Raw genomic sequence first — 19,296 nt, 5'->3', positions numbered from 1 at the left:
GAAATGAAAATGCTTCGTAATCTTGAATTTTCTTCTTCAGATATATGTCGAACGATAAAAGACGTACCGTAGACCGTGTACAGCGGTGTGCGCCAAGTACGAGTACAGTCACTCACTGAGCTGAGTCGGGGCGTTTGTTTTGCAAAATTTCATTCAAACGAAGCCCTGCCTTGTTGTGGTTAAGTACAGAACGTATTGTTGTATTTTTAGCTCATCAAAGACGTGTGAAATGGTTGGTGATTTCCTCTTTTAGAAAAATATTATGTGCGTAATAACTATTTTAAACTCAATTGAAGATTTTAAAAAGTTTAGTGCAATAATATACTATTTAAAAAAAATTAAAAGATAAAAACTGTTAATAATTTACATGTGGAATACTTGAAATGATGCACTGTAAAAGAAGTAATTTTATCAGTGTCCTTGTTTTCAGCTAAGATGGCGGACGGTCTACGTGACGCACGTGTGACCTCCAGTTTTTGTGAACTGTGTGGAGCACTAGAAAACTTGAAGTTGTGTTCCCGATGCAAAAGTACGTGGTATTGCTGTCGTGAACACCAACAATCAGATTGGAAGACACATAAAAAGGCGTGCGGACCGCATTTCAGCATTGGATCACCCAGCGACAGTCATTCAACATCAACACCCGGAACAACAATAACAACAACGCAGAGATCAAACGGGAGCGGAAGACACCATCACCTGAACACTCAGCGACTAGTTCAAAACAAAATAACGCAACACATTCAAAGAGTGCAATCTGAAGAATTATATGGTTCAAATGAAACCGGTTTTCACAGGTCTCCATCGTACAATTTAACGCCAATTGACGACCAGCAAACTCCATTCAACAACATGGGCTTTAACCGTGCACCAACCCAAACTTCCAGCTCTGATGACGAAGTCATTCAAACGCCTTCAGATAATAACAGATTTCGCCCTGATTTAATACCATACATTGTCAACTGCCTTAACAAGCACGGGATATGTGTTGTAGACAATTTTCTCGGAGACAAAGTCGGCGAGAATATTTTAGATGAAGTTTATGAACTACACGAACATGGGCGTTTCCAAGAAGGGCAGTTGGTGAGCACAAGGAGTGGTGGATCAGCCCAGAAAATACGAGGCGACAAAATCGTATGGGTTGACGGCAATGAACATGGGTGCAAGGCAATTTCACATTTGATTTCTAGTATGGACACTTTGGTTATGAACGCCGAGACTCAACTAAAGCAGTATTCGGTCAGGGGGAGAACGAAGGTAAGCAGAATACAATCAGATATGTTTGCTATTTTTACTCTCTTTTTTTCCGCTAGGTACTAGTATATATGTACGGGCATATTATATTCTTTGTTGATTTGAACATGGATGTAGGACATGTTTTGAATGTACCATGGCGGCACCTCCTTGGATGTACTTTTTTGGGGGTCTTTCTCTGACTGTCATAATACGAAACGATTTAATAAGTTTACCCTAGACGAAACTTGAAACAATTCTGGATGTATTGTAAACAGTACAGTAGTAGAGAATTGGGACTGTAATGTGTCACTGAAAACCATAATATGATATAAAACAGCAAAGTCAGTCAGTCAGTGCTATTGCCTAGTTTCTCCTTACTGTATCGGTTATATATTATTCCTCCTCTTTTGACATTTATATATAGATATTTCTATTTATCTTGTGAATGTAATGTGAAAAACAAAACTTGTTTGGTACATGTCATATCATTATGATATAGCTTTCGAAAAAAACAGTGAAAAACAGTCAATTTTGAAAGACTTCATGAAAAATACACAGTAGAATGTTTTTGACATGACCCATGGTTTTTTTTTCTGAGTTTTTGAATAACTTTTGAATGAACAGCAAATTGTTAATGAAATATAATACTGTTTTAGATGAATTGACTATCCTAGAGGATAACAGCTAGCCCAGAGACTTGGCTATATGGCTGGACAATGTTGTTAATTAACCAGAAAAGACACTATGCTGTGTCAGATAGCCCAGAGACGAGAGTTTATAGCAGCATGAAACATTTTTGACCCAACACATTTGTCCAAGTCTTGACTTCATTTACTAGAATTAGATTGTCCGTTCTTCTTGTGATCAGTATGTAATAACTTAAATTGAAAACATGACTTCACAGCCAGCCTACCTAGATATCTTGCTAACACTGTATGCTATAGAGATGTCGAAATAATTAGAGGCAGTATGAGACATACCATTTAGTGTCGATATCAGTTGCTCATCTCCGCATGGGTGTGGGTGACTGTTGTTCTCATGCTAGCACTGCATAGCTGAAACCACCCACATCATGCACATATCTGTAGTACCATTATTGTAATACCCTGCCATGGAGGATGAACTGACATGAATCCATAATGTAATGATACTATTTCAAGAATATGAATGGCATAATATAACAAACACCAATATGTAATGTAAGATCTAAGCGTGCAAATAGCCAACAAAGTTAGATAAAAAAAAAAAGAGGAAATATTTATGACAGTGCTCAGTTCATTTTATCAAGGGATGTATGTGACTGTCCATCTAAAAGCTTGATGGTAAGCTTCTAGGTCAAAGACTGACAAAATAAAAACATTTTTTCCTATGATACATGAAACTCTAGCTCAGAGACAGGGCTAAGGTTTAATTAACAATGTCATTTGAGCTGGTATGTTGAGCCAGATATCCAAATTGAGATCTGGACCACTGAAATTTAGAATCATTGTTTTTCAAACAAAATTATTACACATAACTTGATAAGATACTGGTATGAAGATAGTTACTGTTTTTAAATTGTTTATGAAAAGTATATAAAAAGCTTGAGTACAAAAGTATGATTTATTAGAAAAACTTATTTATGACGTCATGAAATGATGTCTATACTGCTAAGTGTTAGACTTTGGAATATTTACTTAATGAGCATACTGGAAGTACATGATACGGGTAGCTGTGAATAATAGATTGGCATCAGTGTGGATACTTCATCACTTGATTTAAACTGATGATAAATAGGTAACCTATGTTCGTGGAATTTTCTTCAAAGAATTTCAACTTAGAATACAGTATAGTTAAAACTTCCTTAGAGTGAATAATGAAAGTGTAGGTCCAAGTTTCTCATTTGTATGCAAGAATACAGTTTTGTGGACATTGGCACAAAGCAGACTAACAGTGTAGATCACATGAGGTCATGCCAATGGCAGGTCAGGTCATGATGACAGTTGTGCTATAGTTTGAATAGGTTACCATGGTAACAAACAAGTCTAACCATTCAGTTGATCATTTTGTATGCTTTCAGAAAATAGTGTATTTGGCAAACAATTACAAATGCAATGTTTGTACCAATGTGAATATCAAATGCTTTGCCAGTGTCCAATTATGTGTATATGTAACTTGAACTCATGAAAAATGAAAAAAATATTTTTCCAATAAAAATGAGTATTCCCATTAAGATGCCAATAAAATTTTTGCCAGAGCTAATAATTCAAACCGAGGGACTCAAATTTCATATCCCTGAGACTTTGCTATCTGCACTGTTTGACGTTATTCCCCAATATTTTTCTTCATTCAGCCAAGGAAAATACAAGTGACCTAAGGGGCCTTTGTCACTATGAGTTGCTAGAAGCAACTAGTGACAACCCTTTAGGTCACTAGAATTTACACTACTAGTATTTACACTACTAGTAAATTATTTGTAGTAGTATTTAGTACTTCTAGTTTAGTTTAGAAGCAACTAGTGACAACCTTTTAGGTCACTAGTAGTTTCTGGCTGAATGAAGAAAAAATATTGGAGAATAACATAATTTATACCAGTGGCAGTAATATCAAAGAAAATTCAGGCAAAGGAATGGCAACTTTGAATGTTTTGACTCATATTTGGAACACAGGCAAACCAGTGATGTAGATATGTGTTGTCGTGACATAGAATGAACAGAGAATATATTCCATATTGTTAGTTCTAAATTGCTTGTGCATCATGGTATAATGCTGTTCATTGTCCACCCACTACGTTGAGTTGGATAGGCTACTGCAAAAAACCCATGCTTACCTGGTTCATAGTCAGAATGAATGGAACTTTGTGATTTAATCTTGAGCAGTGAAGAGTTTTTTGTTATAGTAGTTTATTTACTTTAAGTCATAAAAATAAAAGATAAATTTTTGAGGAAAAATCTTGCAATTTTAAACCAGTAGTGAAAATACATTGTTTATTTTGCAGTGGTTGAATGATAAATAATGTAGAAAGTGAGGGTAGCTTGGCATAATTTTCTAACAATGTTTTCTGTAATGTACTATATTGCTGACAGTTAAGTACTGTGTGTGTAATGCCATGTAAATAATGGGTGACTTTGTGCTGATTAGAGGTCAAGGCTGGTCAGTACCGTATTTGTAATTCTGCCATTTTCCCATGCCCAATGTTTGCTACTGGGAAGTGGTTGTCTTACAAAGGATGTTTGTCAACACAATGCAGATATCATGGATATAATGGTCTGACACTGTTCTATAATGACTCATCCACTGTCAATGGTCAAACGTGTACTTCAGTATTTGTTGTGTCAATTATTTCCAGGCAAGGCAAATACACAAAGTTGTAGTTGTACACTTTTAGCATCTTTTGATAAAAAATTTAAGTCGCAAACATAATCAAAGTGACACCTTAGTCCTGATCTTTATGTGGTGGTATATTGTTTGACTTACCTGGTAGCCTTAACCTATCACACCCTTTATCCAAATACGGATAGTGTTTATGTTTTGTGAAATGGTGTACGGCTTGGTTACCTTTTAAAATATTTTCAAAAACATTTCATAAGTAGAGGCAGAACAAAACCTTTTCATTCCAGAGCATTAAGAATTTTGATATTGCTGATGAGAGAAGAGGAAATCCAGCTGATATTACAGATTTCCTGTTGTTTATACATTCAGTCATTATTTGTGTAGTGATCAGTTGAGAAACTTTGCTTAAATTTGGGTTGGTTACCTCTATGTGTGCCTCCTTTCAATGCCACAAACACAGTTCCCTATGAATCCTCTAAGTTCGTGTGGATATACAGTGTTAGTATGCAAAAGGGCCATTGTAAACCCAAGCAGTGGAGAAGATAAAAAATGACATGAACACGTGTCTAACAGTGGACACGTACTAATAAATACAGCATTAATGACTTACAAAGCTTTCTATTTTGACAATATAATGATAGACAGACACATAAATACTGGTTTCTGTTTAGAATCAAAAGGCAAACATTGTTGTCTCACTGAAATACAACAGGAAAACAACATTAGGAAAATTTACGAAATAAAGTGTACATGTATTAAGAAGGAAATAACACAGGATTTCTAAATATAGATGATGTGTATGGATGAAACTGATGTGTAAAACAGTCTTGATCGATGCAGCCATGACACCGCACAATTTACTACATGTGTACATGTATAACCTGACCCAACATTTATTATAGCTAGTACTGCTGTCAGGTCAAGGCAAGCAGATGATCTACTTTTCTTTTTCTGAAGGCAAATTGGTAAATACTCATACTGATAGAAATAAAAACAACAAACTCTTTGTGTAGACTTGCTGTTTGTATTTAGTGGATTTTGTAGTGATGTAAAGACATCATAAATTATACATCTTTGAATAAGAATGCTTCAAGGCTACATCATTCTGTGCTTTCGAAAGACTAGACAATAGATTTTATGTTCATAAATGACCCACATGATAACATAAAAGCCTTGAAGGTTCATGTAAGATATAAAAAACGTATATATAAAGTACTCAGATGTTGTCATAGCTGTTCTCATCAACATCTGTTTTCTACTATGAAATAAAGAAACTATAGACAATGCAACTATTTTCAGCAATTTTTTGTTTCAACCCCCCCCCCCCACCCCCACCCCCACCATGCAGTGGGCATTAATCCCAACTGACTTGTGCTTCCTTTAATATGTAATGTTAACCAAAGCTGATGTATAATGTTGCACCCTGTTCAAATACATTACAATAAATGTAATAAAACAAAAAATAAGTAAAGAATTGGCTTAAATTTGAATTTAATTTAAGTATACAGCTGGTTTCTCTTGATTTAAATTGTATGTACATTAATCAGTACGTATGTCATGGTTAACACACTTTCTATCATTTTATGAAAACATCTTTCATTCCATTGTACCACTGTTTTGGGAATCCTGTTTTGAATATCCGTACTTGAATTTATCTGGGCCAGGTTACCATATTTGTGGGTTGAACTTGAAATGGTGTGGTCCAGTATAGTGTAAAGTTGGCAATATGCTGTTCGAAGTACATTAATTGTACATATAAGTTGGAACCTTTTGAATTAGGTATAATATATGTCTGTTGAAATTTGTGAGTTTATTCTAACAATGTAAATGATGATATGACTGATAGCTACATCTGATGTGACTACGTGCACACTCGCAGTATGTTTTGTTTATAGATATTCCAACAATTTACTTCACTCCCCCTGAAATAACAAACACATCTGTCTAGTGACTGAACTGCTTCCTCAAATGCAACATCAACATTGTAGTGCATTATTAAATATAAAAGTTTGCAAACACATTTTTAAAAGGAAGAAAATAGGTAACTCAAAATGATGTGAACAACTGAAAATTTTGTAGTCATTAATTTAGTGGGTTTTTTTTTTATCATAGATGAAATTTTATAGTTGGTAACGAAAGTGAAATATGCAATTGTGTCATTAAAAGACCTTGTTGCAACTAATCATGTTTTTTTCTTGTAGTCTTGTGTCATAAAAACAATAAATATTTAAATCTAAATCTATCCAAGCTAATTTTTTTGACATTTTGAATTTGTTACCAACTGACAATATTAAATAATGACTGAAGACCCTAAAATAAGTTTCCATGTTTAAGGACAGAAGAGTGTAAATATAAATGCCATTACTTTCATGTTGTCTTCAGCGGAAATTGAAGTTTATAACTACCTAGTATTTAATAAGAGCATATTTTATTTTTGGATTTTAAACAGAAAAATGCTTTAATGGTGATAATTATGAAATCAAGATGAAATCAATATTATTTTGCATATTGGAGCCCAAAAATCCAAATTATCTTACAGTGTAATTACTGTTATATTATTTGCTGTGTGATAATTTAGATTTTTGGTTAAATTTGAAATGACATTTCAGTCCACGTACGATTAGTTCACACATGATACTTGTCTACTAAATTTAACTTGATGTTACTTTTGATGATCAGCTAGTCAGTGTCGCATGACAAACTGACATCATGCTTGATGGAAAACAGTTTTGATAAATGAAGAGTGAATCATCGTGAAAAAAGAAAATCCTTGAAACTACCACAGACTGATTTCACGGACACGGATTTCTCACTAGTGTGTGTCTCTCTGCCCTGCAGGTCAATAAGTGTGGGTGGTGACATTCTATTAGAATAGCCTCAATTTTATGGTTTTATAGTGTGGACGTGCAGAAAGCATGTCCGGAGACTGAACTTTATCAAAGATAGAGGTGAGGGTCATACAGGATACAAATATACGAAAGACCAGTCACTTCAAAACATCAAACTCTAAATCTAAAAAAGTAATTTACACAGGAAACAATAAAATATGGAACGCATATAATTTATGTGATTATTTAAGACTGTACCACAAGGAGAAGAAAAAGGAAAATGTTTCTGTAAAAAAAAATGGTCAAATGGATGGAAACAGGTTCCACGTAACGTGGAAATGAGTAATTGTTCACTGTGGTATGTTGTCTTTGAAGAGAATCAACCATACTGGTGGGGATTGTGACAGTTTTTCAATATGCAGCTGTCCAATTCACATCATTCCTCAAGATAGTCCAAAATGTCCTATCCTACTTCACTGTGGTATATAAAGTACATGACTGTACACTGTGACATGATACCTACCTCTAGGTTTACTATTACAGCTGGCTGTTCGCTTCATCTCTTTGTGTTTTATATCACATATCAAATTAAATTTAATGTTAAACATGAGTTGAGGAATTAGCCCTGTAATACTGAGGACACCTCTCCAAACTTTCTACAGGCATTCCTATATATTGTCAATTTGTGAATTAAATAAACATAAAAAAGGGTAGGCTGTCCACAACTCTTTTTCACTACAATTTTCAATAATATGTTACATTATTACATGACATACGCTAACAGGTGTTAAACAACAAGTTCGTGTAATTATCTATCACATTTTGTGCTGTTTATTTTTGCCTCAGCCAAAATACTATAAACCTAGATATTATCGATACTAGAAAATTTTGCAATTTTACAATCTTCAGCTAGTTCTCAAAGACTGATTTTTTTTACTAATTACGGGACTGGTACATTCTGTTCACAAGGCATTTTAGTCACTACTTAATTTTGCTATTTTGCTTTTTAGCAAAATAAGCAAAAATAAGTCTTCAGCAACAATTTTCAGGTTTACGCTTGATGATGAATAGTTCATGATTAGTGTAATCATCCAGATCAATAGAATTTTTAGACAATTTTAGTTCTGAAGTTATGTTTATGACACAGTATGTTTTGAGTCTGAAAATTAAAATCATAATTTTTTTGTAGAAAGAAAATTATATTCTAGAAATTTTTATATCATCTCATATTATTGGAGTCCAAGCAGAAATAGTGGTGATAGTCCTTCAAACTGTATGTTTTTGTAACAAAATAAATTTTGTATAAAAAGGAAAAAAAATCATGATTATTGGGTAAAACTCTTAAAATAGCAAAAAAACTAAGTGCAGATGTAGTATATTTGATTGATGTCCATCAACACTACGGTAATGTACTACTTGACTAACCATTAACACTAGCCACTTGAGGAATGTCAACACACGTAAAGCAAATATGAACTCTCTTTGGAGAAAACTTGAGTATTGAATATTGGTTAACTCTCAGAAATAACTGTTGCAGATGTGTTTTCCAAGGTGCCAGAAATTGACATGTATTGACATGTATACCTAGCCCAGAGACTTGACAAACAGACTTGACAGAACAACTACCAATGTATTAGTCTATTCAAAGTTAACGTGGGGCCAGGCATAGGCACTATGTTAATTGAAAGCTATTAGAATAGCATTGCTATCATTGAAATTGAAACCAGTTCAACAATGTTTGGCATGAAATAACTGAATGCAAACACCATGAAATTGATGTAATTGAGTAAAAGGTATGTTTACATAATAAGTAAACTTGTTAAGATAGTTTGAAATTAACAACATACATATATACATACATCTACACTTGTAATGAGCATCGGAAGATAATTTGACTTGAGTTTTCATTCACCTCTGGAAAATAAGTACGGATAATGTCATGACAATTTTGATTTTATTAATATGATAGCTAGTATAGAGTTACCATAACTTGGACAGCTTGATGTTATAAAATTTTGATGTGATATTAAAAAGTTAATATTCATCAAACGTCTACCATACATTTATATTGGTTGACAAAGTTCATTGCTGGGAAAGTTTATGAAGTCTTTATTCATAGATGTATGCTTGTATCTATTTGGTGTACTTAGTGAATGCAGTGTTTTTAGAGAGTGTAAAATCATCAGTAAGCAAAAAGAAAGGTTTACCTCTCAAGAAACTGACAGAATTGCACACTTCGTGTACTTTACTTTGCTGTGAACACCTGTAATAATAATTGTACAGTTTGCAGGGTTTTTTATCTGTTTACAAATTTTAATATAACACTCTGAGTCACTGCATAAATATATGTCACCTAATTATTATTACATGTATTGTCTTCAGGCCATGGTTGCATGTTATCCAGGTGGTGGCAAAGGTTATGTTAAACATGTAGATAACCCAAATGAAGATGGTCGAGTAATCACTTGCATTTACTACTTGAACAAAGGCTGGGACAGCAAGGTAGGTGTGAAGTCATCATATTTTTCCTATATTCAAAAGGTTGAGACAAACTCTTCCTTTCAAAACTACGCTATGATGTGATTGTTTCAATCTTGTACTCAATGTCATGTTTTTAGCACAACTGAACTGTAAGATTCAGTAGTGCTATAGGCATGGCAAAGTGTCTGTCTGTCTGTCTGTGTGTGTGTGTAAACAACTTTAAGTCAAAAACCACTGGCCCGATTGCCATGATAATTTGTGGGTATATTACCCTGGGTGTCTAGTTGGGAAATTGTTCAAATCAAAATGATCTTACTACCAGTGTGTGATTTGGGTAAAAAATGTGATTTTTGGTCAAAAAACTTACACTCCAAAACTATTCAGCAGATCGATCTGAAATTTGGTTGGAACGTTTTTAAAGGTGTTTGTATTAAGAATTGTTCAGTGATATGCAAATTAGGGCTAAATATGTCTTTTTGGTCAAAAATCTATAAGTCCAAAACTACTGAGCAGATTAGGCTGAAATTTGCTGGGAGTGTTCTTAGGGGTGTGTAGATTAAGAATTGTTCATGACATGATAGTCCCCCGATATTCAAATTAGTTCTAAAAATGTGTCTCTTTTGTCAAAATTATATAGTTTCAAAACTACTGAGCAGATTGGGCTGGAATTTAATGGGGATGCATCTTGAGATGTGTAGATGAGCCTGTATTCATAACATGATGATCCCATAAGCGATATGCAAATTAGGTCTAAAAATCTCAATTTTGGTCAAAAACTTATATCTTGAAACTGCATGGTGAATGTGTTGAAACTTGGTGGGGATGTTTCTGGAGGTATTATTCTGCAGTTATTATTGAAAACATTTTGACACAAATGGCCCTAGCAACCATGACCACGCCCTTAGCAACAGTGAAATGACAATGCATATTGCCAAGATGACAACAGGGATGGGTAGGTAAGTTACTAAAGATTCAAAATATATATGCCTAGCAACTGGACCATGCCCATAGCAACAGCTAAATGATGGTTTATATTGCAAAGATGAAAAGTGGGAAGGGAAGGCAAGTTAATAAAGATTCCAAAAATGTATGCAAATATCCCTTGCAACAAGACCATGTCCATAGCAACAGCCAAATACAGTTGTGCTACGACACCATTGGCGCTATTTTCTCGTCTATGCATATAGGACATAGGTAATTCTTAAAGGACAGAGATTCAGTCCCAGATCCTTGCATTACTATTATTTTATTTGTGGAGCTATGAGGATCATTCTTTTGTTCTGAGGTGAACTTTTTCTATAGCTCTACCAGATAAGTGTTGGTCACATCTAGATTTTTTTTCCTAATCTGCAGTGGGCCTTAATGTATAACTGTTAGTATGAAGAAGATATAGAATGTAGCAAACTTTGTCTCATTATTCCATATCTTACAACAGGAAACTGGTGGCTTACTGAAAATTTATCCAGAGGGAAGGAGTGAAGTAGCCAACATTGAACCAATTTTTGACAGGTTATTATTTTTCTGGTCAGACCGCCGCAATCCTCATGAAGTCTTACCTGCATATGCAACAAGGTATGGAGATGTCTTTTAGTCCAAATTCTGTGGTAGTTTAGGGAACCATTCTTAGTGGATGGATTGGATGAATCTTTTTATTCTTTGTTTGGTTACAGCAATTACATTATTTTTTGGATATCACTGCAAACTATTTTTATTTTGTTTGGCTGATATAGATAGTAAACAAGATATGTACCACAACTTTACATAAACTTTTTTACTAAAATGATTGTCTAATCTTACAGTCTTCAGAGAGTAAGATAGTCTGTTAGCACCTTTGAGATACTGTAACGGTTGATAAAAAAAAAAACACTTTCAGGGCCATACAATCTTATGAGAAGCAGTGCATATATTGAGTACTTCAATGATATTTTACAGGTATGCAATCACAGTGTGGTACTTTGATGCTGTAGAAAGGTCAAGAGCAAAGCAGAGGTGTACAGGTGAGTGTTTCAAGTAGTCCCCTTGTTTCTCAGTAAATACTGCCAACTTTGTACAAAGGTCGATTTTTTGACACATAAGGAAGCAAACGTTGTGAAAATGAGGAGTGACATTTGTTGAGGTAGCTATGCATGACATGTCAGTTGAATGAAGTATTACGGCTGTCCAGTGACAGAAGTAACATTTGCTGAGGGTAATTATATGTGACAAGACAGTTGAGTGAAGTATAATGGCTGTCCATAGACAGACGAAGTTACATTTGCTGAGGTCATTATTTCCATATCAGTTGAGTGAAGCGTTATGGCAGTCTAATGCCACAAATCAAAAGAGGACAGCAGATGATACAATCAAGGCCAGCAGCCTACATCTATCTGTGTAACATACCCTAGCTGGTAATCTGTGAACAGTAATTCCTGTCTGCCATAGCACATGGCACCGATTTTTTAAATGTCATCTTTTTGAATGAACGACTGTAATGGTGTCTTTCTGTGGCTGCTTCTGCATGTGTTTGTGCTTTGCTTTGCTTTGTTTCCAATGTGTATGTGTGGGCGTCTGTGTCCTATAGTTACCCCTATTTAGAGAAAATACCTTTAAGGGTCCAACAAATTATGTCCGTCTTTGAAAAGTAGGCCATGGTATAAAAATAAATTTAAAATGTTTGTTTGTGAAACCGGAAAGTCAAAATAACATTTGATTGTTTTTTGAATCCTGATACAAAGCAGACTTTTCTCTCGAGTACATTTTTCACATAGTGGAGAGACCATTATGGTTTCAAATAGGACTACAGTCAAATTTCTTGTTGATTTTGTATCCAACTGACTGAAACAATGAATCACTGTGATTCATAGCTGAATGACCGCTCACAAAAATTATGAGTATGTGTACAAAATGTTATAGCTCATACAAGTACCCACCAATAACCTCAGTTGTGAGCCTGTCAGTTTGAGTTCTTCCAAGTCATGAATCATCATACTCCTGTACTATTAAAACTAAAAGTGGGATAAGTCAACAAATTGATCTTTTTAAGAAAAAAATTGAGTATGAAAAATAGAGTTATAATCAATATTGGCCAATTTATACTGTGTGTAGGAGATCTGACAAGACACAGGCTCCATTCTTAAACCCTTCTAGTGTTGTCATGGCTCATTGCTTTTCAGAAACATTTGACACCCATGCACAGATTTTGCCCAGTGTTGCTAAAGTGTGGTTTTGCGGTATTTTGCTCAGTTGAGGCAAAGACTTGACATCATATGTCCCAACATAATTTTCCCTGCAGAGTGATAATTTGTCAGAGGCCATAAGTCATGGGGATGACCTTTGACCTGTCAGTTGACCCAAAATGAAGCAAAGTAAGCTCAGGATTTGAGTTAGACTGTTTCTACGTGGCACTCATGTTTTAGTACACATAACACTGAGACATGAGTATATGCAAGGGAATACATGTATGTTGGTCTAAAATAATACAATGTAGCTAGAGATTGGTCTACTGATAATTAAATGACTTACCAAGTGGCGAGTCAGAGTTTTCATGAGCAAGCCTGTAAGGCATCATAAATCATATACTATATATAGCACTGACCCTGCCTAGTCCGTTTTGGTACACAAGCTACGAAATTGGGGTATTCACATAGGGACTTTACACCATGTTATGGTTTATACCATAAAAATATACAGAATTCTTGCACTTACAATGAAAAAAAATTAAGTGTGTGTCTTTAAAGAAAATACAGGTGTCATAAAAAAGTGCTATTTGATGCATTGGAAAGCGGTATGTAATGACACATGGGCGGTATTGTCGTTACCAGAAAAGGTTTACTGGACAGCCAAGCTGTAAATTGCGTACTACAGTACATTAAAATACCTTCCCATGTATGCTGAAAGTGAATACAATAATTGTAGTCATAAATTTCAGGCATGGAGTGAGAATACAATGAACATAAAAATAGTGTCCGTGAAAGCTATTTTATTTGTATTATATGTAAGGAGTGGTATAGTTTTTATAAATGTAGTTATGAGTATAGGTGCAGTCATATTAAAAAAAGTAATACTAGTAGTTGGAAGGGTACACAGGATGTGCTGTGGCCTACTTCTGTTATGTCTCGTATATGCCTTATCCAGCCTACTTTCTCCTCTTTATTTATTTTCTTTTTGAGTGAATGTTTCCAGTTTAGTTCTCGAAGTGATTCATATGGTGTGCTATAGGAATGATAAATTAGTGTTTTCAGATGAAAGTCGTCATCTCTGCCAATGATATTATTCTATTCTTTGCGTTGGTCACAATTTATATGTTAGTTGTGTATGCGTGAAAGTAAACTAGTTTTCTTGTTTAGTTGCATTCGTCACATTATACGTCAGTTGTGAATGCGTGAAAATAAACTTAGTCTAGTTTTCTTCTTAATTTGCATTGGTCATATTATGTGATAACTGTCTGCATGTGAAACATTTTTCAGTTTTTGAATAGTTGCACTGATGACATTTGAAAACAAACCCTGTTAAGTTGCGTGAGTTACAGTGTACAGGTAGCTAGCTGTCTACATCTGAACATAAAGTCACATTTTTTGTTTAGTTGCATCGATAACATTTGATTTCTGTCTACATCTGAAAACAGACTACCTTGCATGTCAAGTTGCAGTGGTTATAGTACAGCTAGCTGTCTGTATCTGAAAATAAAGTGACATTTCTTGTCAGGATGTTTCCTTCAAACATATTTTGTATAATTTGTTGTTTGCCTAGTATGTAGCAGCTGTTGTTTGCCACATGGTGCTTCATGAATTACGTTACTTCTGTGAAAGCCTTCACAGATTCTTGCTGTCAAATCAAACCCTTTCTGAGACTGGCATCTGACATTTTGCCTCTTAGAGAAATAATTTGATCGTAAGTAGATCAAATGTTAGGATGAAGGAAATGAGTAACAAGAAACTATCGACATTGTCTTCATTAACTTTTATTCGTTCTTATGTATTTCTGTAACCCTCCTCTGGCTTTGGGGATAAATGAGGTATGTTCTGTTATTGGAATAAAGAAGGACTATTATACTATATGATATTATTAACAATTTTGTTTTTTTGTAATTGTTCTTTGACAGTTGGAGGACAGTAAAGTGAAGTTACTGAGACAATGGAAATACATTCATCCTCATCATTCTGAAAAATTGAACATTCTTCCAGCGTACCCTGTTGTGTGTGTACAGAATTAACAATTGATTTCATGTACTGTACTTTATTTACTCATTGACTCAACGAAATATGACGACTGGAGTGTACTACCATCAATCTGGGTGCACAATAATCAGTTCATCTGATTGAGATGGAATGCAGCAGTATCTACAAACTTATGTGCAAGTTTTGGACTTTTAGCAGAATTATCAGCAACCTAACTGCTATGTATCAGTTCATCTGACTAAATGGAATGCAGCAGTATCTATAAACTTATGTGCAAGTTTTGGACTTCTAGAAACCTAACTGCTATGTATCAGTTCATCTGACTAAATGGATTGCAGCAGTATCTATAAACTTATGTGCAAGTTTTGGACTTTTAGCAGAATTATCAGCAACCTAACTGCTATGTATCAGTTCATCTGACTAAATGGATTGCAGCAGTATCTATAAACTTATGTGCGAGTTTTGGACTTTTAGAAACCTAACTGCTATGTATCATTTCATCTGACTAAATGGATTGCAGCAGTATCTATAAACTTATGTGCAAGTTTTGGACTTTTAACAGAACCATCAACTGCTATATTTATCAGTTCAGTATCTACAAACATATTTGCAAGTTTCAAACTTTGAGCAAAATGAGAAAGACATTTGCTGAGATGACTTTGGATTCTCTTGGAGATTTTACTCTTCAATCACAAACAATATTCCCAACAAAAGGAATCCCGCTAACTATTTCATTATCAATTTGACTCAATATATTTAAATAGCAGAAGTTTTGTAAAAACTATTTTCATTATATGATGCTAACCATATATAGTACATGAATGGAGTTTTTAAATTTTTTGTTTACATTTATGCTGCTTCACAGTCCAGATATTCAGCTCTATGTATGTATGTATGTATGTATGTATCAGTGTGCCCTCTAAACCAATATGACACGCCACTAACGCACACAATTTGTAGTGACACACCATAATTTGGTGTTCCCCTATTTCTTACTATGTGATGACTCACAAGAAATCCCAGCTTTTCTCATTTTGACTCACAACAACAATATTTGGCTATCATTTGAGGGCACACTGGTATGTATGTATATATGCATGTACATACTACCAATTCATTTCAGCATAATGAAGTATACGGTTCGTTAGGGCTATAGGAATGGTAAAGCGTGCGTGTGTGTGACTTCAAGTCAAAAACTGCCGACAGATTGTCAAGGGGATGCTACATGGGGTAACTAGTTTAAATTTTTCAAAGCAAAACAGTCACATCCTATGTATGTGAGTTGGGTCATAACATGTTATTTTGGTCTGAAGACCAACACTCAAAAAATGTTCACAAAATTCATGAGATATTTGGTATGATCAATGAAGTGTCTTGGATCAATAGTTTACCGAGGCAAAATAAAATGATCCTTTCTTTATCAAAAGCCATTACATGTATAATGAAAGAGTTGGGCATTGGTGCGATGTTAGGTAGGAATTTTCCTGTAGGTGACCAGATAAGGTATCCTGGTTGTGTATAAGAATATAGGTGTACAAATGTTGGTATAAAACAGAATGATCCATAGCCCTAGAGTTTCAGTTTGTTGATCCAAAAGTCAATGGTTACAGCAAGTTTGCAAAAGCTAAAAAAAAAGTGTGTGAAATGTTTGTTATTGTACACACAATAACAAACCTTTTACACATTCATTAATCATTTGCAATCTATTGAGTTACAAACAAGGACTTAGCATATGATGTTTCACGTTGATTTTCAAGAAGGAAGCCATGATATAATTGCTTTATAAAATTGAAAATCCAAAATAAATGCCCAACCTCATCCATATGGCCACTTAAACATTACCTATTTTTCAGTGTAAGCAAGGTAAGCAGTTTTGCTTTGACACCATTTGTAGTATTTTATTTCCAGTTTCACAGGTTATATGAAGCTTAGGGGAATTCTTTCAATGATATTTTCTTTGGACATGCTGGGACAAAAACTTGTAGTACTTCAGTGAAGTGTAGTGAAATCAGAGAATGTATTGAGAGTAGAAATGATTCCTTATTGGATATGTTTATATAGTATATCATCAATGAATCAAGTCAGATCACAGGGAACGGCATCCATCCACCAAGTGATAACTTACTATTAACAGTACCATATAGTGTTGATGAATCGAGTCAGATCACAGGGAATGGCATTTTCCATCCACCGAGTGATAACTTACCGAGTACCTCAAATTTAGACAAATTCCTAGTAATTTATTGTAATTTTGTTTATTTTGATGAAATATGTAGGATCTCAATCTAAATACATTTATAATATATTCCTGACAATGGGTAAACAAGCCATGGTCTAATTTCTCTGGTTCAAATTTACTCAACATCTCATAATTGATAAGGTGTAGCTGTACTTCTTGTCTTGACTAACTATATCCTTATATATATATATATACCGAGACTGCCATATTATCTAGAGCTAAGAGATGTTCCTGACACTTTAAAAACTAATATAGTCATGTAGTTAGCAATCTTTCTTCTGTATTACCTCTCTTGCCGTGTCGTTTCCAATCCCTTTATCTCCATAAGTTTTTAAAACATGTCTCTGTATTTTTAGAAATGTGTATTTCTACATTACTGTGTGTGGCTTGCGTATTCTGAGAAATCTTGTTACTTGCCGCGAAAACGTAATGTCTTTACTTGTTATGACAAAAACATGACGTCTTTACTTGTTACTTTACGACACTGGTAATCCAGCCTTCGGTTTACCAACATGGACACGAACTAAATCTAGTATTGTTTACACAAGTGGGTGATAGTAGTTCCTTTGTTGTGTGACTCTAATCACCCTGTAATCAACATAGTGTTGTAAGCATTGGAAGTCCCAAAACAGCACTGCAAGTTCATGGAACTCTAAATATATTTCTTTTCAGAGACACCTCCCTAATGAGACTATAATTAAAGCAATGTCCATTCAGTAGCTTATCACTGTTGTATCAACATGTTGTGACAATAGTTTTAGTTTGTGTCTATCTTAGAAAACCGAAGCTTCAACTACCAGGGTAATATGATGAAAACAAGATGTCTTTTCCTGTTCTCCTAAGCATAAAATGCTGGTAGTTGATACACAAAACTCTGCCATCTTTTTTTTTCTCTCCAAAATTGGTATATCTGTTGTATGTAATACAAGAAAACAAAACAAATGTGTAAAAAAGTATACTGTTTTGTGAATGGTCGTTTGATGGTTATGAGTATGTAACTAACTTTAGGTGTTTCATTTTTGACTTTCGGACAATTTTACATATTCAATATCAATGAAATTTAATTAAAGTGAGAGAGGGTTAGTGTCTTCAATAGACTTCATCATTGGTCAGCATTATAGTATGAATCATTTGTAGCCTTGCCATTAGAGTCTTTTCACGTCCATAACGTGCAAATTACTAATGAAAAGTGACTTTCAGCATGGTCTTAGAGCAGCTGAAGCCTTTTTTTTATTTTAAAAAGATAGCTCAAATATAATGTGTATATTACTTTATGTTTCATGCATCTAACGCACACAAAAAGGTTTAAAAAAAATATTTACATGAATTTCAATGAATGGAGGAGAGTCGATGGTTAACTTGAGGAAGGAGTATTTGAATTTGTTGTTGTTACAAACACAAGATGTTTATATGTTTATGGCTTCCATAACAGCTTAAAACATGCAACATAATCAAATAAAGTTTAATCAAAACTTCAATATTAATATGGTGTACAGTGATTATTTCTTGATCTGTGTGGTGTAAATGAGTGTGTAGTTCCAAAGAAACAGGAGTATTTTGCAGTTTTTAGCACAACTGAACTGATAGGTTCAGTAGTGATATATGCATCGCTAAGTGTCTGTGTGTGTGGATGTGTAAACAAATTAAAGTCAAAACTGCTCGACCGATTACTTTGATATTTGGTGGTCATGTTACTTTAGTTGTCTTGATGGGAAATTGATCAAATGAAAATGATCGCATCAGAGATGTGTGTTTTGTGTAAAAAATGTGATTTTTAGTCAAAAAACTCCAAAACTACTGGGCAGATTGGCCTGAAATTTGGCAGGAATGTTTCTAGGGGGGAGTTGTTCATGACATGATGATTCCATCAGTAATATGCAAATTAGGTGTAAACAAGTTAATTTTGGTTAAAAATATATATTTTTGGTAATTAGACGCCATGGCCACACAAAAGAAAATTGTTGTTTCTGATCAGGAAATGTTGTCTAAAGTGGTGTGACGATGCAAATATTTTGTTAATTGTTCATGATTAGTTGTGCAGTTG

The 19,296-nt window shown here is 34.4% G+C and overlaps 1 protein-coding gene across 1 annotated transcript; it reads left to right on the top strand.

The window, feature by feature from the left end:
* The first annotated feature begins 435 nt into the window (after positions 1-435).
* Positions 436-18,649, top strand: LOC144447791 (prolyl hydroxylase EGLN3-like). The gene is made up of 5 exons (XM_078137880.1): positions 436-1,257; positions 9,759-9,878; positions 11,293-11,429; positions 11,790-11,854; positions 14,938-18,649. The coding sequence occupies exons 1-5, from the start codon at positions 436-438 to the stop codon at positions 14,949-14,951; spliced, it is 1,158 nt and encodes a 385-aa protein (XP_077994006.1). The 3' UTR covers positions 14,952-18,649.
* The last annotated feature ends 647 nt before the right edge of the window (positions 18,650-19,296 follow it).

This window comes from Glandiceps talaboti, chromosome 2, assembly GCF_964340395.1.
Source record: "Glandiceps talaboti chromosome 2, keGlaTala1.1, whole genome shotgun sequence".
Lineage (NCBI taxonomy): Eukaryota > Metazoa > Hemichordata > Enteropneusta > Spengelidae > Glandiceps > Glandiceps talaboti.
The sequence above is the reverse complement of the archived record's forward strand: the minus strand, read 5'-3'. Positions and strand labels throughout refer to the sequence as shown.

Excerpts from the sequence above, each read along its gene's own strand:
- LOC144447791 (XM_078137880.1), top strand. The coding sequence starts at position 436 with ATGGCGGACGGTCTACGTGACGCACGTGTGACCTCCAGTTTTTGTGAA. Across the intron at positions 1,258-9,758 it reads CGGTCAGGGGGAGAACGAAG|GCCATGGTTGCATGTTATCC; the intron begins GTAAGCAGAATA and ends TATTGTCTTCAG. Across the intron at positions 11,430-11,789 it reads TTACCTGCATATGCAACAAG|GTATGCAATCACAGTGTGGT; the intron begins GTATGGAGATGT and ends GATATTTTACAG.